This window comes from Leopardus geoffroyi, chromosome C2 (assembly GCF_018350155.1).
Source record: "Leopardus geoffroyi isolate Oge1 chromosome C2, O.geoffroyi_Oge1_pat1.0, whole genome shotgun sequence".
Classification (NCBI taxonomy): domain Eukaryota; kingdom Metazoa; phylum Chordata; class Mammalia; order Carnivora; family Felidae; genus Leopardus; species Leopardus geoffroyi.
In genome coordinates, this window is record NC_059333.1 from 125,324,097 (window position 1) to 125,347,943 (window position 23,847).

General features: G+C 46.1%; 2 protein-coding genes and 1 long non-coding RNA gene across 9 annotated transcripts in view; 2 read left to right on the top strand and 1 right to left on the bottom strand.

The window, feature by feature from the left end:
- Positions 1-457: 457 nt before the first annotated feature.
- Positions 458-7,996, top strand: A4GNT (alpha-1,4-N-acetylglucosaminyltransferase). Its single transcript, XM_045503526.1, has 2 exons — positions 458-868; positions 7,175-7,996. Exons 1-2 carry the CDS (start codon positions 458-460, stop codon positions 7,787-7,789), a joined length of 1,026 nt encoding a protein of 341 aa, XP_045359482.1. The 3' UTR covers positions 7,790-7,996.
- Positions 7,997-9,285: 1,289 nt separating this feature from the next.
- On the bottom strand, positions 9,286-13,207 carry LOC123611515. 2 transcript variants are annotated; one of them, XR_006718705.1, is made up of 2 exons: positions 13,072-13,207; positions 9,286-10,068 (listed from the first exon to the last, which is right to left on the bottom strand). It is a non-coding gene; the product is annotated as an uncharacterized LOC123611515 (long non-coding RNA). The 2 variants fall into 2 exon arrangements; XR_006718706.1 differs by having other exon boundaries at positions 9,286-10,258.
- Positions 13,208-13,666: 459 nt separating this feature from the next.
- DZIP1L (DAZ interacting zinc finger protein 1 like) overlaps positions 13,667-23,847 on the top strand; it is a 42,488-nt gene continuing 32,307 nt past the window's right edge. Inside the window, exons 1-3 of one of the 6 annotated variants that reach the window (XM_045503529.1) lie at positions 13,667-13,774; positions 16,775-17,040; positions 23,031-23,612. In XM_045503529.1, coding sequence (XP_045359485.1) covers positions 23,112-23,612 — 501 coding nt within the window. In that variant the 5' untranslated portion in view covers positions 13,667-13,774; positions 16,775-17,040; positions 23,031-23,111. Of the gene's footprint in view, positions 13,775-13,979; positions 14,231-16,774; positions 17,041-23,030; positions 23,613-23,847 lie in introns of those variants that run through there. The other 5 variants (XM_045503528.1, XM_045503527.1, XM_045503530.1 and 2 more) reach the window with 5 other exon arrangements.

Sequence of the window (23,847 nt, forward strand, 5' to 3'; positions counted from 1 at the left end):
GCTCCCTCCTGCCGGTCCGTGTAGCGCGCACCACCTCTCCGCCCTTCCTACCCTCTTCCGTGGACCTCTCATCTACGCTTGGCTCCAGAGAATCTGTTCTGCTAGTCTTCTGGTGGTTTTCTGAGTTATTTAGGCAGGTGTAGGTGGAATGTAAGTGATCAGCAGGACGCGGTGAGCTCAGCGTCCTCCTACGCCGCCATCTTCCCACCTGTATCTACCTTATTTTCCTGTTTCGAATTGTCCTCAAATTCCTCCGATAAACCCTAGTGACTGCATTTTTCTCGTTAATATTATTGTACCTGATTTGATCATATTTCATTGAGGATTTAAACAATCAAATCTTAGAAGTGATATTCATGCATCGTTTTCTTATGTGCTCTCTTGATCAGGTTTGGAGAATGTATTTTTGTAATTAGCCGTGTTGATTTAAAGGAGCAGGCGGGAGAGAGGAGTAGACATGCTGAAGGAGCTCCAGTTCTTCCTGTCGGCCGTCCTGCTGCTTGCCTGTGTCTTCTTCTACCAGCTCAGCCTGAAGTCCAGCTGTCTCTTCTCTTGCCTTCCTCCCCAAAAGGCCCAGCAAGACCCGGAAGCCCTCCTGGGCCATGGGCATGGCATTGTGTTCATAGAGACCTCAGAGAGAATGGAGCCAACGCCTCTGGTCTCTTGTGCTGTGGAATCTGCTGCCAAGACTTACCCAGAGAAGCCCGTGGTGTTCTTCATGAAGGGTCTCAACACCACCACACGGCTGCCCTCAAACTCCACTTACCCAGCCTTTTCCCTCCTCTCAGCCATAGACAATGTTTTCCTCTTCCCTTTGGATATGAAAAGGCTGTTTGAAGACACACCATTGCGTTCATGGTACACTCACGTAAGTGTTCAGAGAATCTTAGAATGTCAGTGTTGGGAGGTACCACAAAAAATGAGTCCAATCTCCTCATATTTTGAATAGGTAAACTGAGCATAAGGACTCAGTGTCAGAGATGGGACCAGAACCCAGACCCTGGTCTTCTTTGTACAGGGTTGAGTCCTGATTCAAACAAACAGGAGAGACTTCAGTTACGTTTATCTCTAGCCTGGTGTCTTCTGCTTCCAGCCTTATTTCTTAGGAACTATGCTTCTCTTGAGACCATTCTTAATGAATGAGTTTTGGTAACTTTTATGGGGGTATAATCACTTATTTTTCACTTATTTAAACCCATCTGTGTTAAACTGTTTTTTGCATTTGAATGGGAAATGAGGCAATATTTAACTTGAAGATGATGTAAATAGTGAACTCATGAAAAATCAGATGGGGTGCTGCTATATGAGATTGGGTTATATTGAGATACAACCAAGACATGCCAGGAGCTCTTGGGAATTTTGTAATCTTCATCTTAGCAACATAGTATAATGAGGAAATAACATTTCAATTAAATATTTCTCTCACAGAGGGCCCACAATCAGATAACGCTTAAGTAAATTATAGTACAACCACTCAATGATTCCACTATGCAGGCTTTAGCCATGACATCTTATGAAGACTACAACACAATATGGAATAAATACACTTGTATTAGAATGTAATTGTAATTATTTTACCTATGTACCACCCTTCCTCCCAAACACATGGAAGAAAAAATCCTGAAGAAAATACACAGCACACAGTAATAATAGGTGTGTTAGTGTGATTGGATTGGGAGTGCATTTAGTGATGAGAATAAGTTAATTTTATAAATAAAATTATTATTATTATTATTATTTTTTAATATATGAAATTTACTGTCAAATTGGTTTCCATACAACACCCAGTGCTCATCCCAAAAGGTGCCCTCCTCAATGCCCATCACCCACCCTCCCCTCCCTCCCACCCCCCATCAGCCCTCAGTTTGTTCTCAGTTTTTAAGAGTCTCTTATGCTTTGGCTCTCTCCCGCTCTAACCTCTCTTTTTTTTTTTTTCTTCCCCTCCCCCATGGGTTCCTGTTAAGTTTTTCAGGATCCACGTAAGAGTGAACACATATGGTATCTGTCTTTCTCTGTATGGTTTTAATTATTTTAAAAACAAAAAAGTAATTTAAAAATTGGCATCAAAATTATACCATTTGCTTATCCTGTAACGTCCTTTCTAAGTTCTAATCATAGACTAGACCAAATGTCAGATGGTAAATACTTTGTAAAGGGGCCAGACAGTGAATACTTAAGGCTTTGCAGGCCAAGAGGCAATATTGAGGCCATTATGGCGGTACTTGTGTTAGTTTCCTATGGCTGCTGTATCAAATGACCACAAACTTGGTGACCTAAACCAACAGAGATTTGTTCTTTTTTGGTGATGGAGGCCAAAAGTGCCAAATCCATTTCACCGAATGGAAATCAGATGCTGGCAGGGCCCCAGTTCCCAAGGAAGCTCTTAGGGAAAACCCTTCCAGTGGAGATCTGCACATGTCCTTTTCCTCTGTGTGCGTGAACTTTCCCTCTACATCTTTCTTTCTTTCTTTCTTTCTTTCTTTCTTTCTTTCTTTCTTTCACCACTTTAGTGACGAATGACTGACATATGAAAAGCTGGACAACTTGGTGAGTTTAAGATGCGGCTGTTTTTTTGTTTTGTTTTGTTTTCTTAATTTTTTTTTTTTTTACATCTGTCTTTAAAGGATACTTGTGATAGCATTTAGGGCCCAAATCAGGACAACCCAGGATAATTTCCCCATCTCAAGATCCTTCATGTGACCACACCTGCAAAGACCCTTTTCTCAAATGCGGTAACATTTACACGTTCTGGGATGTAGGACCTGGGGTCTTTGAGTGGCCATTATTCAGTCCACTACAGTATTTATATATAAAAAATGAAAACTCCTGTCATGCCCTGCCTCATTCACCTGGGAACTGAGTGTGTGCTTTCCTGGGTGGAGGACATATTTGAGCCTACTTACTGTCATCTGGAGACATTTACTGGACTAAGCAACTGGCATGTGGGGGAAGTGGCCAGTTTTACTTTTGACTCCATGTGACTTCCATAACCAGGGTGCCCATCTCTTGTCCTGAAGAGCCTGCAAGTCTCAAATTCAGACTCATCAGGAGGCGATGAAGCAGCTCATCAGACTGAGATTTTACCGGCAGCTGCCAGCACAGGGGTCCCAACAAATAGTTGGTGACAAGCGCAGGCCCCTCGGAAGGAGCAGGACAGGCCACAGGCTGGGAAGGCAGGCCCTGGCAGCAGAGAGGGTCCCTGGAGGGCACATGCTGGCTAGGTCCCTGTTGCTCTCAGGGCTAGCCTGCTAGAGGGTGTTCCAGGAGATCTAAACAAGAACAACAGTCTGTTGGCCTACTTTCCCCACAGCTGGGCTAGACTAACGTTACCTAAACTGTGTTACGCTCCTTACACAAATAAATTTCTGCTCAAATTGTTTTGGAAGGTGAGATGCTGCATTCTACACTGTAAAAAAAATTTTCCCTCACGGACTAATCACATACATGAAGAGATTAAAGCCTCTGTACTTCTGAACTAAAGAAATAGTAATTTGATTCAACCAGAATCTTCCAAACTTATTTGAGCATGAACATCTCTTTCAGTAGGACATAAATGTTTTCTTAGAGCTGATGTTTCATAGAGCACAGCCTGGGTCTTCTGAGCTGTACCTCAATTTTACAAGGTTGAATTTTAGGAACAAGGTGGGCCCTGGGACACAGAACCCTTAAGTGTCTGCCCCATCTGAGCCCGCAGGGTACTGCACTAAGCCATGCATCTGCAGTGATCTCACCATGATAATTTTGGGGTGCTGGTCTGTGACATGTTCTGCTCCATTGGGGATGACCTAATGTGCCATCACTTACTGGTTTGCTGCACTGATTTGGCAACTGTAGCCTTTAAAGATGTGTGGGGTTGTGTACTGTGAGGTAGGAAGGGGATGAGCAGTCAGAATCCTAATCCCCTTCCTGGAGCTCACCCCTCTGGGAGCTTTTGTGTTTTAGGTAGATTTAGTCCAATGCCCACAAAAAGGCAGGCTTCTTCCTCCTGTGATTTCGTGTGGCTTTTGATATCCTATGTATCTGTTCACTAACACTCACCAATTTACCAAATAATCGATTTTACTTATTTTTACCAAAACCTTATTTTTTTTTGAATGAGTGGATCTCTGGAGCCAGACTGGCTGGGTTCAAATTCAGCCTCTGCCTCTCTCACCTTGGACAAATTACTGAATTTCTTGTTTCTTTTATCTCTTAACTTGAAAAATGGGAATAATCATAATATCGGTCTTTGAGCATTTGTGTAGATTATAAAGAGCTTGGAACAGTTTTTGATAAATTTTGGCTGTTATTATTTATGAGGTTTTCAGCAATTGTATACAATTTTGTGATGTTAACAATTTGTGTAAAGATTCCTGCAAAGTATTAATTGTCTTGCCTTCATTTGGCTTTATAGCAATGATTTTTTTTAATTAAAAAATTTTTTTGTTTAACGTTTATTTTTGAGAGAGAGAGAGAGAGAGAGAGAGGGAGACAGAGTGTGAGTGGGGAAGGGACAGAGAGAGAGAGGGATACACAGAATCTGAAGCAGGCTCCAGGCTCTGAGCTGTCAGCACAGAGCTGGATGCGGGGCTCAAACTCATGAACTGTGAGATCATGACCTGAGCCAAAGTCAGATGCTTAACCAAATGAGCCACCCAGGTGCCCCTATAGCAGAGTTTTTTTTTAAGTGTGTTTTTTTAAATGTTTATTTATTTTTGAGAGAGAGAGAGAGAGAGTATGAGTGGGGTGGGGCAGACACACACACACACATACACACACACACAGAATCTGAAGCAGGCTCTAGGCTCTGAGCTGTCAGCACAGAGCCTGACTCGGGGCTCAAACTCACCAACTGTGAGATCATGACCTGAGTCGAAGTTGGATGCTTAACCAGTGAGCAATCCAGGTGCCTCCCTTTAGCAGAGTTTTAAAAAATGTTTATGAAAAAATAAATAAGTAGATAAATAAATAAATAATAAATAAATAAATAATGTTTATTTTGTCAGGGCACCTGGGTGACTCCGTGAAGCGTCTGACTCCTGTTTTCGGCTCAGGTCATGATCTCCTGGTTCATGCCCACGTTGGGCTCTGTCCTGACAGTGCAGTGTGGAGCCTGCTTGAGATTCTCTCTCTCCCTCTCTCTATGCCCCTTGCCCATGCACACTCTCTCCCTCTCTTTCTAAATAAATAAATAAACTTAAAAAAAAAAAACGAATGTTTACCTTCTCAAATGCCAAATGTTTATGTTCAATCTTTCTTTACTTTGAATTTATTTATTGGGGCGCCTGGGTGGCTTAGTCAGTTGAGCGTCTGACTTCAGCTTAGGTCATGATCTGATGGTTCATTGGTTTGAGCGCCACGTGGTGCTCACTGCTGTCAGCGTGGAGCCCACTTTAGATCCTCTGTCCCCCCCTCTCTCTCTGCCCTTCCCTTGCTAGTGTTTTTCTTTCTCTCTCAAAATTTATTTAAAAAAATATTTATTTATTTATTTATTTATTTATTTATTTATTTATTTAAGTAGGCTCCATGCTCTGTGTGGAGCCCAGCGTAGGGCTTGAACTCACAACCCTGAGATGAAGACCTGAGCTGAGATCAAGTGTTAGGGTCATCCAGTTGTCTCTATTTCAATCTTTTAATCAATATGTTATCAATATGTTTCAATCCAGAAAAATCTATTTTGTTTTCTCTATTCAAACTTTTAGCATTCCATTTGAGAAGGTTGCCGTCTATAGTGATTAATTTTTATTGCCATTTATAATGATTGTTTTTTATTCTTTTTAGAGTCACTTTCTGCTTTGCTCCCTTTTTTAGCATTTGCAGTCATCCTCGACTCCTCTCTCCCCCTCCACATCCAGTCCATCCACACCCTGACCCTCTTCATCTTTACCGTGTGCCTAGGATCTGACCATTTCGTCTGCCTTCCTAACTTGCCTCTGTGTTTCTGCCCTTGCTGCCTCCCAAGCCCTGCCCCTGTCTGCTTTCCACAGAGGACCCTTTCAAGACTGAGTCAGGTCACATCACTCCTTTCTTCTAAACCTTCAAGTAATTTCAGTCTTCAGATAACTCCAGTCTACGTGATCCATCCTCCCTCTCCACCCACCCCTCTCTGCTCTCATCTCCTACCCCTCCTTCACTGCCCTGCTTTGGCCACACTACTCTGTTCTCTGTTTCTGCACACAGTGATTGTATTCCTACCTCAGGGCCCTTGAGCTTGCTGAAACCCAAGGTAAGATAGTGTTCCACCCTGCCCCTTTCATATCCTCCTCACCCAGCTGTTTTTCCTTCATAGTCCTTGTGAACACCTAACATATTATGTATTGATTTATTTATCATCTATCTCCTCCAGGTAGGGATTTTTGTCTGTCTGTTCATTGCTCTCTCCCTAGCAGCTATAACAGAGCTTGGCACATTGAAAGTAGGCCCTCAATGGGGTGCCTGGGTGGCTCTGTTGGTCAAGCGTCCGACTTCGGCTCAGGTCATGATCTCACACTTCGTGGGCCGGAGCCCCGCGTTGAGCTCTGTGCTGACAACTCAGATCCTGGAGCCTGCTTCCGATTTTCGCTCTCTCTCTCTCTGCCCCTCCCCCACTTGTGCTCTCTCTCTGGCTCTCAAAAATAACTAAATGTTAAAAAAATTTTTTTAAAGGAAATTAGGGCCTCAATGAATATCATTAAAGGAAATAATTAGTGAAAGAAGGCATGCATGCATTTTAAGATTCTTTTACCAATTTCTCAAGAAGCATACATACTGATCTATTCTATAGTTTCCTAGTTTATTTTTTCTTTATTAGTTTTTAGCATTTCTAGGACTCAAAAAATTCCTGCTTCACAGTTTCATATTTGTGGTTAAACTACAACCTGCTGAAAATGGCTCATATGGTTTATTGTGAAATCCCTTCAGGGTTTCTTCTTTACCATTCTACTGCTTTAATTAAAAACAAACAAAAACCAAATTCATGAATTCTTTAAAAGCTTGCAAAGTCTGCCCATTGACACTGGTTGCTGTAAACTTTTCACTTACAGGCAAATTTTGGGGTGGAGGTAAGTTTGGTCAATTTGTAAAATTGGGTTTTTGTAAGCAGATTTTCGAGAAGCTGGCTTGCTTCCTTCTCCTCAGCTACCGTGGGCTGGCCTCACGTTGTGACACCCTTCCTTTTTCTCCTGCTGCTGTGGCTGATTTGCACGTGTTCCTGCAGATCAACGCCAGTGTGGAGAGCAACTGGCTCCACGTCAGCTCAGATGCGTCCCGCCTGGCCATCATCTGGAAATATGGCGGCATCTACATGGACACCGATGTCATCTCCATCCGGCCCATCCCTGAGGAGAACTTTCTGGCTGCACAGTCTTCTCAGTACTCTAGTAACGGGGTATTTGGATTCCTCCCCCACCACCCCTTCCTGTGGGAGTGCATGGAAAACTTTGTCGAACACTACAATTCAGACATTTGGGGCAACCAGGGTCCCAGTTTGATGACAAGGATGTTGAGACTGTGGTGCAAACTTAGAGACTTCCAGGAGGTGAGTGACTTCAGGTGTTTGAACCTGTCCTTCCTACACCCTCAGAGATTTTACCCCATCTCCTATCCAGAGTGGAGGCGCTACTATGAAGTCTGGGACAAAGACCTGAGCTTCAATGACTCCTACGCCCTGCATCTGTGGAACTACATGAACAACGAAGGAAGGACTGTGGTTAGAGGGAGCAACACGCTGGTGGAAAATCTCTGCCGTAAGCACTGTCCTAGGACTTACAGGGACCTGATTCAAAGCCCAGAGGGATCAGTGACTGGGGAGGTGGGTCCAGGTAACAAATAGAGCCCACACTGGCTCTATGTTATAGAACTGGTTCCTGGAGTGCCAGCGTGCAGCTCATGTCCACGTTCCCCAGGGGTGGGGGGGTTTACCCACGTATCGCTTAGGCTCAGCTTTCTCTGTCTATAATACAAAAATCCCAAAGACCATTGGTGTATAAAATATAAAAGCTTATTTCTCTCTCATGTAAAAGAAGTCTGAAGGCAGGCGATTCAGAGGCGGGGGTGTGGTCACTGTGGTCATTGGGGACCCAGGTTTCTTGCATCTCTCTTGTTTGTTATCCTTAGCGTCCATAGCCCCTGGTCTATATGGCTGCTTGGTATCCAGCCCATTATGTCTGCATTTCAGGCAGCAGGATGAAGGAAGGAGGAACGTACCCCTCCTTTATTTTATGAAAACTTCCTATAAGTACTGTGTAACACTTGCCTTTACATCTCACTCACTCACTGCAAGAGATGCTGAAAAATTTAAGGAGGAAGAGAAGAAAATGGGTGTTAGGAGAGGCAGCTAACGGTTTCGCTACCTGTTAAATTTACTTCTGTAAGATTAATTTCAGCAGAATGGACTAGGGACAAAGAGTCTTGATTTCTGATCCTGACTTTGATATTCATTAGTGAATTCAGTCAATGAATATTAACCAAGCCCCTTCTGTGTGCCAAGCACTGATTTAGTTGCTGAAAATACTGCTGGATCAAGCAGACATGGTTCCGTCTTAGTCAGTTTGGGCTGCAGTAACAAAGTACCACGGACTGGGTGGTTTATAAACAACAGAAATTTATTTTTCACAGTTCTGGAGGCTGGTAGTCCAAGATTAGGGTGCCAGCACAGTCAGGTTCTAGTAAGGATCCTCTTCTGGTGGCAGAGGGCACTTTTCTTGTAGAATTCTCGTATAGGGGAAGGGGTCAAGGGAGCTCTCTGGGGTCCTTTTTATAGAGAAACTAATCCCACTCATGAGGGCTTCACCCTCATGACCTAATTACCTCCCAAAGGCCCCACTTTCTAATATTATCACATTGAGGGTTAGGATTTCAACATATGAATGTTTTTTAAGATTTATTCATTTGAGAGAGAGAGAGAGAGAGAGAGAGAGAGAGAGAGAGAGAGAGAAAGAGACAGAGAATGAGTGGGGGAGGGAGACACATAATCTGAAGCAAGCTCCAGGCTCTGAGCTGTCAGCACAGAGCCCAACATGGGGCTCGAACCCATGAACCGTGAGATCATGACCTGAGCTGAAGTCGGATGGTTAGCCAACTGAGCCACCCAGGAACCCCAATCTATTTATTTTTGAGAGAGAGAAAGGCAGGGGAGGAGCAGAAAGAGAGGGAGACACAGAATCTGAAGCAGACTCCAGGCTCTGAGCTGTCAGCCCAGAGTCCGACCCAGGGCTCGAACCCACGAACTGTGAGATCATGATCTGAGCCAAAGTTGGACGCTTAACCTACTGAGCCACCCAGGCACCCCTTTCTATTTCTTATTGATTTATAACCACCCTTTGTATATTAAGGACACAAACATTTTTATTATTTTAGTGTAATTTTTTTCAGTTTCTCCCAGCTTGCCATGCCTTGGGTTTGTTTCTAGACGCACAGAGGATCCTGGTTAGACTGATGCTGCATTTTTCATTTTGCAGGAAAGAACAATTTTTTTTCCTGAGAAAGGCGATCTCTTTTGTAAGTGCATCTATCACCTTTAAGGTGATTTTTTTCAGGGAATGTGCTAGAGTATAATTTGTGCCCAAGGAAAAGGTTTGAAGCCCAAGCTTCAGCCAGTTCTTGACATGTCAGAGTGCAGGCCACTTGTTGCAAGGTCCTCAGATTTTTCAAGAGAAATCAGCAAACCAGATTTTTATGTAAAATCTCATTTTGACTATATACCTGTCAATCCATCTATCACCACTGTGAAAACCCAACAACATACTTTTGACCTACGATTACCTCAGTTAGCATTTGCGGCCAGCATCCGGGCATTGGGAGATCTGTCCCATACACCTCAGATGCCCTTCTGGAAGCTAGAGCTGGCTTCTGAGGTGTGATGCCAACAGTTGACAGCAGACAGCACTCCCATGGTGGGCTGCCTAGGGTCTAAAGTCCACCTTCATTCAGCAGTTGGTCCCACTGCCTCCTGTCACATCCCTAAGTGTAGGAAGGAGACCAGTTGTGATGGTGTCTGTGCTGAGTCAGAGAGCGGGTGTCTGTCACTGGCCTGAGGAAGGGGTGAGAGGCTATGGGGCCAGATGAGAACCGCAGGTGTTCAGAACCCACCCTCTTGGTATTCTTCGGAACCTAAAATAGAGCACATAGGAGGCACTCACTAACTCTTGGCTGTATCGAACGTTGAAATGTGGCCCAGTAGGGGAAGGATGTAAAGGTTCCACGTGTGGGAAGTCTTGGTCAGCCGAAGACAGTTTTAGCTTTTGGAATTACTGACAAGGTAGATGAGGCTGTATGTCAAGTTCACTTTCTCACAACAACCCTGCAAAGGAGGGTACCCCAGTTACACAAAGGGGAATTGAGGCTGGTGTAAATGACATACAAACACACACGGGTACTGCCAGAGCTCCTTTCTGCATACTTCAGGGATCCAGTGGGAAACAAATTTTCCAAGCCCCCACAGATTTCACATTTGTATGAACTCTAGAGGGCACATCACTGACTGCAAGGCCCTGGGCTAAGCCTAGAGATGGCTTAGCTAATTTGGTTCTCATAATGACCCTGCTAGACAGTTTATTTTTCCCATTTTACAGAAGGGTTAAGTGACTTTTCCAGGGTTACATAGTTTGTGAATGTGGAAATGTAAATGCATCATTTAAAATGTTTAATTCCAGTGTAGTTAACACACAATGTTATATTAGTTTCAGGTGTACAATATAGTGATCCAAAAATTCCATACATCACCCAGTGCTCATCACAAGTGCGTTCCCTAATCCCCATCACCTATTTCACCCATCCCCCATCCTCTCCTCTCTGGTAACCATCAGTTTGTTGTATATAGTTAACAGTCTGTTTCTTGGTTTGCCTTTCTCTCTCTCTCTCTTTTTTCCTTTGCTCATTTGTTTTGTTTCTCATTTTTTACAGGGTGTCCTATGCTTATCTTTTTAATGTTTCTTTTTTTTGAGAGAGAGAGAGCATGAGCAGGGGGAGGGGCAGAGAGAGGGGGGGACAGAGGATCCAAAGCAGGCTCCATGCTGATAGCAGCGAGCCTGACATGGGGCTCGAACTCACGAACCGTGAGATCATGACCTGAGCCAAAGTTAGAAGTATGACGCTTAACCAAGAGACACCCAGGTGCCCCAGTTTGTTTTGTTTCTTAAATTCCACATATGAGTGAAATCATATGGTATTTCTCTTTCTCTGACTTATTTTGCTTGTCATTATTCTCCCTAGCTCCATCCTTGTTGTTGTAAATGGCAAGATTTCATTCTTTTTTAATGGCTGAGTGATATTCCATTGCGTGTGTGTGTGTGTGTGTGTGTATTTGTGTGTATTTGCGTGTGTCCGCCACCTCTTCTTTATCCATTCATCTGTTGATGGCATTTGGGCTGCTTCCATAATTTGGCTTTTGTAAATAATGCTGCAATAAACACAGAGGTGCCTAAATCCCTTTGAATTAGTGTTTTTGTATTTTTTTGGGGTAAATACCCAGTAGTGTGATTACTGGATCATAGGGTAGTTCTACTTTTAACTTTTTGAAGAAACTCCATACGGTTTTCCAGAGTGGCTGTACCAGTTTGCATTCCCACCAACAGTGCACAAGAGTTCCTTTTTTCTCCATATTCTCACCAACACTTGTTTCTTGTGTGTTTGATTTTAGCCATTTGGACAGGTGTGAAATGGTATCTCTTTGTAGCTTTGCTTTGCATTTCCCTGATGGTAAGTGACATTGAGCATCTTTTGATGTGTCTGTTGCCTATCTGTATGTCTTCTTTGGAGAAATGTCTGTTGATGTTTTCTGCCCATTTTTTAAAAGAATTGTTATGCCACCTGTTGGTTTTTATATTTTTATGATTTAAAAAAAATTTTAAACGTTTATTTATTTTTGAGAGAGAGAGACAACGCGGGCAAGGGGCAGAGAGAGAGGGAGACAGAGGATCTAAAGTGGGCTGTGCACTGGCAGCGGAGAGCTGGATGCAGGGCTTGAACTCACGAACCGTGAGATCATGACCTGAGCCAAAGTTGGACACTCAACAGACTGAGCCACCCTGTTGTCCCCTGCCCACTTTTTAATTGGATGATTTATTTGTCTGTGTGTTGAGTTTTATCAGTTCTTTATATATTGTGGATACTAACTCTTTATTGAATACATCATTTGCAAATATCTTCTATTCGGTAGGTTGCCTTTTAGTTTTGTTGATTGTTTCTCTCACTGTGAAGATTTTTATTTTGACATAGTCCCAATAGTTTATTTTTTCTTTTGTTTCCCTTGCCACAGGAGACATACCTAGAAAATGCTGCTACAGCTGATGTCAGAGAAATTATTGCCTGTGCTTTCTTCTAGGATGTTGTTGTGTCTTTGACCCTAAAGCCGGTGTCTTTGTCTCCCCTCTAGTAGGTGGCAGGAACTCCTGGAGTGAAAAGTGTGCCCTGGCCAAGAGGAAGAGGAGGAACAAGATTCCCCATCAGAGTAGATGGCTTACAGACATCCCTACTTGGTCCTGGTCCTGGCCAGCCAGTTCTTTTTTTCCATTTAAAAAATTGTGGTAAAATATATATATGCCATAAAATCTACCCTTTTAACCATTTTCAAATGTACAATTCAGTGGCATTAAGTACATTCAACCAACCCCACTACCCATCTCTAGAACTTATCCATCATTCCAAATTGAAACTGTACCCATTAAACAACAACTCCCTATTCCCTACAAACCCCCCTCCCCCTCCGCCCCTGGTAACCACTATTCTACTTTCTGGAATAGCTCTATGAATTTGACTTCTCTAGTTATCTTGTATAAGTGGAATTATATAACATTTCTCCTTTTGCATCTGGTTTATCTCACCTAGCGTAGTATTTCCAAGGTTTATTCATAGTGGGGCATGTATCAGTCCTTCATTATGTTTTAAGACTGAGTAACAGTTCATCGTATGTATGTACTACATTTTGTTTATCCATTTATATGTTAACGGACACTTGAGTTGTTTACACCTTTCGGCTGTTGTGAATAATGCTGTTATGAACAGGAACGTACAAGTATCTATTTTAGTCCCTGTTTTAATTCTTTTGAGTATTTACCCAGAAATGGAATCGTCAGATCATATGCTGGTTTTATTTTCAATTCTTTGAGAACTCACCATTCTCTTTTTCACAGCAGCTGTACCATTTTATATTCCCACCAGCAATGAAAGGAGGGGTAGGGGCTACAATTTGTCACATCCTTGCCAACACTTGTTGCCATACACGTTTGCAGGTTGAGACTGGAACGGGAGGAAGACCTTTAAAAAAAAAAAAAAAGCCAGAAATCTGAGTCTCAGTAAAGCAATGACTGGCTAGGGATCGGGGACCATATCAGGGGAGAAAGAGTTCTTGGGTCCTGGGTTTCAGAGGCAGATCCACAGGACAAGCTAGAAGGTTGGGGGTTGTGGGTTGCTCGCCATATGGACTAGCTCTGCAACTGCTCCGGCTTTTCAGCAGAACAGCCTTTGTTGTTGTTGTTGTTGGTGGTGGTGGTGGTGGTGGTGGTGGTGTGTGGGTGGGTGGGTGGCTGTGTAGACCGGAGCACGTCCAGCCTCCCTAGGCTCCACGCGGCAGCCCTCTCAGTATGGCCTGGGAGCCATTCTCTTGGATCCTGGATTTTCGCAACGGATTAAACGTGGCATTCCCTCCTTCCCTTCTCCGTAACAACCTAAAAATAGCTCGTCCCGCGGGGAGGGGTGTGGGAGAAGCTCCACCCCCGTCTGGGTGGGGTGGGGAGGCAGTCTCGAGAGCGCGAGGCGTCGGAGACCCGGGGGCCTCCGGCTGCTGGTGCGGAAGGCTCTGTCGCCCGCGGGCCCGCAGGTCGGCTGCACGGGGGTGGGCGGCCGGTTCGGTGCCCGCCGGGGAGGGAGTCCGGGCTCCACGACGCTGGGGGAGCATCCCCGGCCAGCGCGGCGGCGAGCGTTCCGGGAACGGCCCCCGGGAGGTCGGGGCGGTGGAGCGAGCCGGGAGGCGGGGCCGGGGCCGGGGCCGAGCTGGGGAGCCCGCACCTCCCGACCTCTGCCCGCTCCGCCGGCTCCGGCGGCCCCCAGGAGAGTGGGGCTGCGTGGGAAAACTATGGCAGGAATTCGGCTCGGGAGGGGTGCGGGTGGGGAGCGCCCTCGCTGTCCGAAGCTGTGGATGCCGCGGGCTGCCGGAGGTTAAACATTAGCGACGCCCCGCAGGGGACCAGCCGGCGGAGCTGGGGCTGTGGACCGCCGCTTCCTGCGCCCCGCGTGGGCCCCCAAATCCAGCTCTCTCGGCCTGCCCTGGACCGAGGTACCCCGGGAGGGAAGCAGGAGTGACTGCATCCCCAGGACTGGGCTTCCCTGGGTGGACAGACTTGGATGCTTACTTTTTGAAAAAAGTAAAATGGTTTGGGGGGCTTGATGCTCTGAGTTCTGCAGGTAAAAGGGGATCTTTTGATAATGAGGTGATTTAAAAACAAACACATTGGCATCTTGGTTTGTCCCTCTTGCGCTCTGGGGCTGGAGTTTAGCAGGAGGCAGCACAATGGTATTTTCCTTTTGAAGTCGATGCAGATAAAGTCCAGGGCAGACTTGCTTTGTACAGGACGGAATGAGGATCCAGAAGGGAGTCTGGAGGGCTTGGACAAGGGCTGGCCTTCAGCCAGCACCCTAAGGGCCCGGCCCCTACCTGCCCCTCCATTGTTCACGGAATTTGATTTCTAACAGCACAGCACTTGGAAGAGAAGCCTGGTGAGTGAGGTGCTTTCACTGTGGCCTTTACACTTTTCATCTGCAGACAGAGTGGGTGGTCTCCCTCGTCTGTCAGGGTCCCTCATCACTTCCTTCTGTCCCCCTGGAGCTGAGGACTGGCCAGTGAGAACAACCCCACTTACAGAAGGCCAGTCCTACAGTCAAGTGGTTGATAAACAATCTTTTTTTTTCCTGTCTCTGTCAGCACCAGGGGTCTAGAGACATGGGTACTGTCCAACTTGATAAAATGGTCCCACAGAGGTATATGCTTCAGGTTGGGAACAGAAGCCTGAATTCCTTTGTGGAATATAACTGGCTTCTGCCACAGAGCTGGGGTTTGGTCAAAAGGCCTGTGGCTCAGTGGACACTGACAGGAGCAGGGAAGGGGGCAACTTGGTGGGCTGTTCCGAAACCCCTGGCAGGCCCCTTTTGTAAAGGGCCAGTCCTGGTTAGCAGGGTTGACTACCTGCAATGCCAGCTGTACCTAGGCCTTGCGCCTTTAGGGGGGTTTCTGTGGGGGCTCCATGGGAAAGAAAGCGTCAGTATATTCTGAACTGGTATTCTTTTAGATGTGAAAAGCAGTAGTGAGTTTTGACAATTCTGTACCTAGGAAGATAGGTCATGTCGGTTTGTAGTCTTCCTCCCTAAAATACTCCTAAGCAAGGCCAGTCAAAGCCCTTCCCCCAATTTTCATTTTATTAAAATTTTTTTCATGTTTATTTATTTGAGAGAGAGAGAGAGAGCGGGGTAGAGGCAGAGAGAAGGGGAGACACGGAATCCAAAGCAGGCTCCAGGCTCTGAGCTGTCAGCAGAGAGCCTGATGCGGGGCTGGAACTCATGAACCTCGAGATCATGACCTGAGCCTAAGTCCGACAATTAAGTGACTGAGCCACCCAGGCGCCCCTCCCAATTTTTATTTTAAAGAAAATGCTGCTGTGGTGAAAACCTAAGAGAGGTTTTTGACAAAACTATTGGTGCCGTTTTTTAAAAATGCCTCCTTAGAGGGAAATACAGGCTTCCGGTTACGGAGTAAGTCAACAGAATAAAAAGCAGAGCATAAGGGATACAGTCAGTGATACTGTAGTAAGGATGGAATGGGACAGGTAGTAGCTACTATGTTTGTATGTAGCTACTATGTATGCTATGTTTGTGAACAGAGCATAATGGATAAACTTGTCAAATCACTGGGTTGTACACCTGAAACTAATGTAACATTGTGTGTCAACTACACTAAAGAATAAAGATAGAAAACTACCTCCTTAAAGTTCCTGGGAATGGAAGCCAGCTGTAAGGGAGAGAGCGGTTCGCTACTTGCTGGTTCTGGGAGTGGGTGCAGACCCTAGGAAGGGCAAGAGGGAGTGGGAAAGGTACACCTTTCTTTAGAAAACAACAGAATCAGGGAATAAGTCTAAGATCTGTAATGATAGTGTTCCAGAAGAGCTCTTGAGTCACTCTCATCTCCTTTGGGATCCCCAGGGCTCCCTCGTCTTTGGTGTGAGCATAGCTTGTTTGCAAACTGTGTGAGGGTTTCCTTGGCAGCCATAACAGTGAGCGCTAATGACATGCCTGGGCTTCCCAGGGCGTGTACTGCTGAAGGTGGCTCAGGTGCCAGGGCACCTTGACTCTAACAGCTGCTCTTGGCTGCGTTCTTGAAGGAGCAGAAGAGACAGTAAGGTGGCAGCGGCAATGGTATAGTCTAGCTGTCAATTTGTATTAGAATCAGCCATTTGATTGATTTTGTGCAAGTTACCTTTGACAGATTATAGGTGGGCAGGTTTCAGAAGAACCGTGAAGTCTTCAGGAGTTGTTCCTTCGTGGGATGGCTGCCTCGTGAGGTGGTGAGCACCTCATCACGGTGGGTGTGCAAGGCAAGAAAGCTTTCTTTCTTGGCTGTGGGATTGCCCCAGGTAGAAACCATCTCTTCAGTAATGAAGCAACCTTGGAATATTAGCATAAATAGCATTCTTTGGGGTCCACTAATGCATGGCATTGATCTAGGATTGGAAGTTTCCTGGGACCCCATCAAAACATCTAGAGACGGTTAACATGGCTTCAGATTTCGTAATGACAGGAAGTCATTTCTGCCTTGTGTTTCTATTTCCAGATGTGGGGAAAGCTGTCTGCTGATAACTCAGTCTGGAGAAAGCACTGTGTTCCTGCCTGTGGGGGGTGTGTGGTTTCCAGGTAACCCGCAGCACTCTTATTTGGCTTTGTCTCCTGCCATCCCAATCTGGACGCAAGCTGTGGAGTTGAGTCGTGTTCAGCTACGCTCTGTGGAGATACAGAGAAAATTTCGAGTCTCTGGCACTGATCCTCTTGTGATTTCCTGTAAAGTCTTTCCGTTCTCGGAGATTGGACAAGAGATCTCAGGTACTGTCATTTCCATGATGGGAAGTAATCTATGTGCCATCATCATCATCGTCATTGGGAGGTAGTTTGGCATAACTCCAAAGCCTTGGAGTCAGAATCTGATTCGAATTTTGGCTTCAGATTTTAGCAGTTGAGTGAGTTGGGGCAGGTCTCTTAGCTTTTCTGAGCCTCGGTTTCTACATTTGTCAGAGGAGGCAGATCAGAGCTACGTACAAGGTTGTATGATGGGTAGAAATAGCAAGGCTGGCACAGTGCCTGGTACACAGAAACTTTGACAGTTCTGTTCAGGTGAATAGCAAGCTGGAGTACAAGTAATATGCTAGGGGTTAGAATACAACAGATATGAATAAGCCCTGGGGGACCTTATAGCTGGGGGAGAAGGGGGGGAGAAGGGAGACAGGAATGTCCTGGTATGGCCTCTCCTTGGTACACCCACTGCACCCTGTCCTAGCTCCTACCCTGGCACTTACCAGTCTGTAGGGTAATTTTTGTGTATTTTTCTGTCATTCTAGAGAACTCTGGAGCCAGACACCGTCATTTACTAGTTGTATGAGTGTGGGAAAGTCGTTTGGCCTCTTGGGTCACCTCTAAGTTTCTTCATTTGTACCCTGGGTTGTAGTGAGAACTAAGTGGGATAGTGCATGGCGAGCCTTATAACTGTGTGGAGCACACCCTTCCAGAACTGCTAACTGGTTTCATTAACAACAGAGGGACTGTTGCCTGGGTCGCCATCAATTCTGAATGCCAGTCATGGTGCCTGGCACTTAATAGGGGCTCAGGAGTCATTTGTTGATGACAGATTTGCACAGCCACACCAGTACAGACCGGAGCGTGGCCAGGTGCCCAAAGGAGTGTACACCCTGCTCTGGGAGCGCAGGGGAGGGGCAGGGAGTTCTGACTGTGAGCCTGGGAGGGATTTATGGTGGCTGTCAGGTGTGAGGAAAGCCTTGAAGCGTGCGTTCATTCACGGGCGTGGGAGCAGGAGGATGTGGTGCAGGTCCGTCTCTACCAATAGGCAGCATGATAGTGGCTAAGAGGTCAGACTCCGTAACCAGGCTGCATAGGTCTGGATCTTGCCTCTTGCGTCTGGGGCAAACTTCTTTACTTCTTTGTGGTTTGGATAATATTAGTACCCCCTTGAGGGCTTGTCCTGAGGATTACAGGGGTTATTCTTTTTTAAATGCTTGTTTATTTATTTTGAGAGAGAGAGAGCGCACATATGCAAGCACAGGCGGGGGAGGGGCAGGGAGAGAGGGAGAGAGAATCCCAAGCAGGCTCTGCATTATTAGTGCAGAGCCTGTCCTGGGGCTCGATCTCACGAACTGTGAAATCATGACCTGAGCCAAAATTAAGAGCCGGGTGCTTAACCAGCTGAGCCACCCAGACGCCCCTACATGAGTTATTCTTTATAAAGCACTTAAAAACAGGGCCTATAAATAAATATGCCAGAGATATGAATGTGTGGACAGTAAGTAATATTGTAAGTGGGAGATGCAGCTAGAAAGCTGGTTTGAAAACAGTTCATAAAGGTCTTTGAATATCTTTTTTAGGTACTAGAATTTAGAATTAGCCAATGAGGGACACATAAAATCCATTCCCATATGGCTGAAGCCCAGTGATGGCTGCCCCTTTTAAGATTTTATTTTATTATTATTTTTTATTTTAGAGAGAGAGAGAGCACAAGTGGGGATGGGGGGTGGAGAGAGAGAGAGAGAGAGGGCGGGAGAGAGAGAGAGAGAGAGAGAGAGAGAGAGAATCTCAAGCAGGCTCCATGCTCAGCATAGAGCTTGACGTGGGGCTCAATCTGATGACCTTGGGATCATGGCCTGAGCTGAAATCAAGAGTTGGTTGCTCACCCCACTGAACCACCAGGCGAGCTGCCCCTTTTAAACAGGGTGTGCACTCCCCATTTTGCCACAATCCCCAACACTTCCTAGTACAGTCGTTCTGAATCAATAAATCTGGGGGATTGCATTTCTAACAAGTTCCCAGCTGCTGCTGGTGCTAGCAGGGACCAGTTTGAGAACCACTGCCTAATTGTATCTTGGACACTCGAGTAGGGAATCATTTGTCATATTTCCTGCATTTAATGCTACCTTCCTGGCCCTAGGGGAGTTTGGATTTGCAATTTCTGGTATATCAGTATTAGAAGGCTGGATCTAAAGGTCACAAGAGAGAGATGGGCCAGCGAGAAAGAGATTTGGGAGTGGCTGAGGCTCAGCCTGAAGCAGGCCTTCGGTAGCTGACGCTGCGGGTATGTGTGAGCTCATCTTCTGGGAGAGTGTGCAAGGAGGGATGGGTTGTGAATGAACAACTGTGTATCACGAGGGCATTGCCCACCCACAACTCTTCCCCACGTTAAAGGAAGGGGAAAAAGATAGTAACTGTTCCAGGAAGAGGCTGGAAGAAACATTCAAAAAGGTGGGAGAAGTGAGAGAGTTGCTGGTGGAGCATTCTTGGCCTTAATCTTAGAGAGAGGACTGTGGGCAAACCTCTGAGGCTAAAGCTTAAATGGTTAAATGGTGAGCTCTAGGTGAGCTCCCAGTCTGGGGAAGGATAGGAAGCAGGTGTCCAGTTACCCCACGGCATGCCTGGTAACCTGCTGTTGCTCTGAGGCATAGCTTGTTGTGGCAATTGTCTCTGGGGCTGCAGTGACACAGCGGCAGCTTGGACTGAGCATGGTAAGTATCATGTCTCCTGTCTCCTTTTTTTTTTTTTAAATTTTAAGTAGTGCAACATGTTAGGTAGAAATGGGCTGATCTTCTTCTCATGGCCATGATGGGCGTGCACGTGGCTGGATAGTTTTGGTTTTGGAGTATATTTGGGGGAGGGGTATCTGAGAAAGGGAAGCATGGGAGTTAAAGTGGAAAAGGTGGGTGAGTGGCAGCCTGTGAGCAGTCTTCAAGGCCGGGCTGAGGGGTTTGGACATTGTACTGTGGCAACATGGGGCCACGCTGAGATGCTGTGTGGAGGGCGGATGTGTAGTTAATATACCTCGGTAACCTCAGTGCTGGGCACCAGTGCTGGGCACCAGGTTACCTGTGAATGAGGGAGGGTGGTGAGTGAATGAATGAAGGAGTTTGAGGCATAAGGGGTCATGATCTGATCAAAGCGAAGTTTTAGGACAAACAGGTTTAAGAATCAGTGTTCAGAGTCCACTTTGGAGCCAGATGCACCTCCAACCGTACTTCAGCTCTGGCCCCCTAACCTGGGACAACACTCCTAACTTCTCCAGACGTCAGTTTCCTGTCTGTAAAATGGGAACAGTGATACCTGTTTGTAAATTTGTATGTAGAGGTTGTGTGTGGCACAGAGGCTGGCCCTCGATACTCCGGGGCCGGAACATTACTGAGTGCCTTCGCCTTGCACCTCCTCCAGTTCTCAAGGACCCTATGGCGAGGTAGGGCAGGCCATCATGCCTGTCCCTGTCTTTCTCAGGTGAAGGCTCAGGAGGTCAGGGGTCTTTCCCGGAGGCCTTCCCCACCTTGCAAGCCTAACCCCACCATTCCTTCAAGGCCTTTCTCCTTCGTGAGGTCAGTGACCTCTCTTCTGACTTTCTCTTGTGCTGAAAAGTCTCATCTAGAAAGAACTTGATTAAATAGAGTCACCTGTACTTGTTGCCCCTGTCAGATTCAAAGTTCAAGGGCAGAAATTGTTTTTTTTTTTTTTAAGTTTTTTTTTTTTAAGGTTTATTTATTTTTGAGGGAGAGAGACAGAGACAGAATGTGAGCAGGGGAGGGGCAGAGAGAGAGGGAGACACAGAATCCGAAGCAGGCTCCGGGCTCTGAGCTGTCAGCACAGAGCCTGATGCGGGGCTTGAACTCACAAACGGTGAGATCCTGACCTGAGCAGAAGTCGGACGCCCAACCAACTGAGCCACCCAGGCGACCCAGAAATTGTATTTTTTTTTTTTAATTTTTTTTTTTCAACGTTTATTTTATTTTTGGGACAGAGAGAGACAGAGCATGAACGGGGGAGGGGCAGAGAGAGAGGGAGACACAGAATCAGAAACAGGCTCCAGGCTCTGAGCCATCAGCCCAGAGCCCGACGCGGGGCTCGAACTCACGGACCGCGAGATCGTGACCTGGCTGAAGTCGGACGCTTAACCGACTGCGCCACCCAGGCGCCCCAGAAATTGTATTTTTTAAATAAAAATTATAAAAGTAATAGATGATGTTAGTAAAGAACTTTGAATAGTATGGAAAGGTGGAAAGTGGAAAATCAGTCTTCAGCTTCCATTCCCACTCCCAGAGGCAACCATTGCTCATAGCTTGTTTATTTTTACGGAAATACCATAGTCTATGCTTACAAAATGTTGGAGATAATGAATCATATATAGGAATCATAAATGAATATATTTTATTTCATTATTATTATATATGAGTAACAACTTTGAATCATTCATATATGTGTATGTACATGCATATATATTATTTATGTACCATTACCATTATTGGTCTGTATAAGGCTTCCCTGTCTATCCATTTCCTATTGATGCATTTTCCATCTATTTATTTATTTATCCCTGTTTCACACCCCATTTCCTTCCTCTTTTATAGGCAACCATTCTAATGTGGGATATATCTATACATCTGTATAGAATATACAGGTATAGATATATTGAATAGATATAGATACAGATGTGAGATATACATATCTTTATTTTTGCATATAATTATTAGATATGATTATATTAATTATCATTCAAGCAGATAGGGATATATCTCTGTGTGTGTATATACATACACACACACTCATTCTGTATCACTGCATGAATAGTAGCCTTATTCTTTTTTTTTAAAATGTTTATTTATTTATTTTGAGAGAGAGAATGCGCATGTGAGCAGGGGAGGGGCAGAAAGAGAGGGAGACAGCATTCCAAACAGGCTCTGCACTGTCAGTGCAGAGCCCAACATGGGCCTCGATTTCACGAGCCGTGAGATCAATATCTGAGCCGACATCAAGAGTCCGATGCTTAACCGACTGAGCCACCTAATAGTTACCTTATTCTTATCAATACCTGCATAGTATTTCATTGTATAGAGATACCATTTGTATCCCCTCTTGTACTTTGTGCTTCACTTTCTTATATTTTTTCTTGTACTTTGCTTACAAACGACACAACAATGACGGTTTTTGCACAGGCACCATTGCACACTTGTATAAGTTTATCTTATACAAGTATAATTCTTAGTAGTGGAATTTTCCTTTTAAAACCCTATTGCTACTGTCAGTTTACTCCTTAAAGAGAGAGAACAGTTTCTGTGACTACCTAGAGAGTGCAGAGGAGAATCTGAGTCTTTTGACGACAAATTGGGCCTCTTTTCTCAACCAGTAGGTTTGAAAAAAAGACCATGGTGGATTGAGCACAGTCTGTGTGCAGAGACATGGCTGCCACATCAAGTGTCCCCATCATTTTGCTCATATCCCACCAGAGAGCATAGTTGTAGGGTCACCCTTTGCAGCTGGGGCCACTGGGAGATGTAGCCCACTCCTGTTCCACTACAATCTTGCAGTTACAGGAGGGAGGATGGGATGTGGGGGAAGTTAGGTGGCTCTGTCTCCCACGGCAAGTTATTGGACTTTATCCTGAAATCACTTTGGGTTGCAGAAGGACCACTTAGACATTTGATGGCTCCCTTTGACGAAGACCTCCGGCCGGCACTCTTGCAGTGGACTTGGGTATGGGGCACGGCAGAGGGGGCACTCAATGCCTCACTTCTAACCACAAACCTGCAAAGTAGGCCCCCTGCTCCCCAGTGGACACAGAAGGCTTCAGGATGTGAACCTGCGATCTGAATCCACATCTGTGTGATTATAAGGCCCACACCCTGGCCTTACACCTCTCTCGCCTTGCCCGAGCATGCAGGCATACTACAGCTGTTGCACACGTCCCTCACTTCACCCCACTTAGGCTCTTGCTGGCCACGTGTGTAGCATGCGTGGCCACATGCATCTTGCCTAACTTGGACTCTTTTCTCATTTTCCAGGCCCTCTCTCAGCTCCTCTGCCTGCTGCCGTGGCCTTGGTGGCACCCTCCCTCAGTGGTCAGCCCGGGGCTTCCTCAGCCCATGCAGTCCCCTGCTACCACTGCTGAGGGCCTCAGTGGCCCTCCCTTTGGGGCCTACCCACTCCCTACCTTCAAGTTCCAGCCTCGCTCTGAGAGTGTGGACTGGAGGCGCATCAGCGCCCTGGATGTGGACCGCGTGGCACGGGAGCTGGATGTGGCCACCCTGCAGGAGAACATCACGGGTGTCACCTTCTGCAATTTGGACCGGGAGACGTGCAGCCGCTGCGGGCAGCCCGTGGACCCGGTGCTGCTCAAGGTGCTGCGCTTGGCTCAGCTCACCATCGAGTACCTGCTGCACTGCCAGGATTGCCTGAGCGCCGGCGTTGCCCAGCTCGAGGCCCGGCTGCAGGCCAGCCTGGGGCAGCAGCAGCGAGGCCAGCAGGAGCTGGGTCGCCAGGCCGATGAGCTCAAGGGCGTGCGGGAGGAGAGCCGCCGGCGTCGCAAGATGATCGGCACCTTGCAGCAGCTGCTCCTGCAGACGGGGGTCCATGGCTACCACACGGTGAGGAATCTTTGCAGGGTGGGAGATAGGAGGTCACCCGGCCACTTGGGCAGTACCGCCGTCCTGGGCCCCGGGGTTGCTGGGGGCCATGCTTACTGAGGTTAGAAGCAGATGTTAGAGATGTCTCATCAAGTTCTACACAGTGTGTGTGTGTGTGTGTGTGTGTGTAGATTGCATATGTGTGGCAGGTGTGTATATGAAGGATGTGTGTGCATATGTGTGCTTGTGGAGAGGG

Bases quoted from the DNA above. Each gene is read 5' to 3' on its own strand.
- A4GNT (XM_045503526.1), top strand. From the start codon at position 458: ATGCTGAAGGAGCTCCAGTTCTTCCTGTCGGCCGTCCTGCTGCTTGCC. The intron at 869-7,174 runs GTAAGTGTTCAG...GTGTTCCTGCAG, and splicing joins TGCGTTCATGGTACACTCAC to ATCAACGCCAGTGTGGAGAG.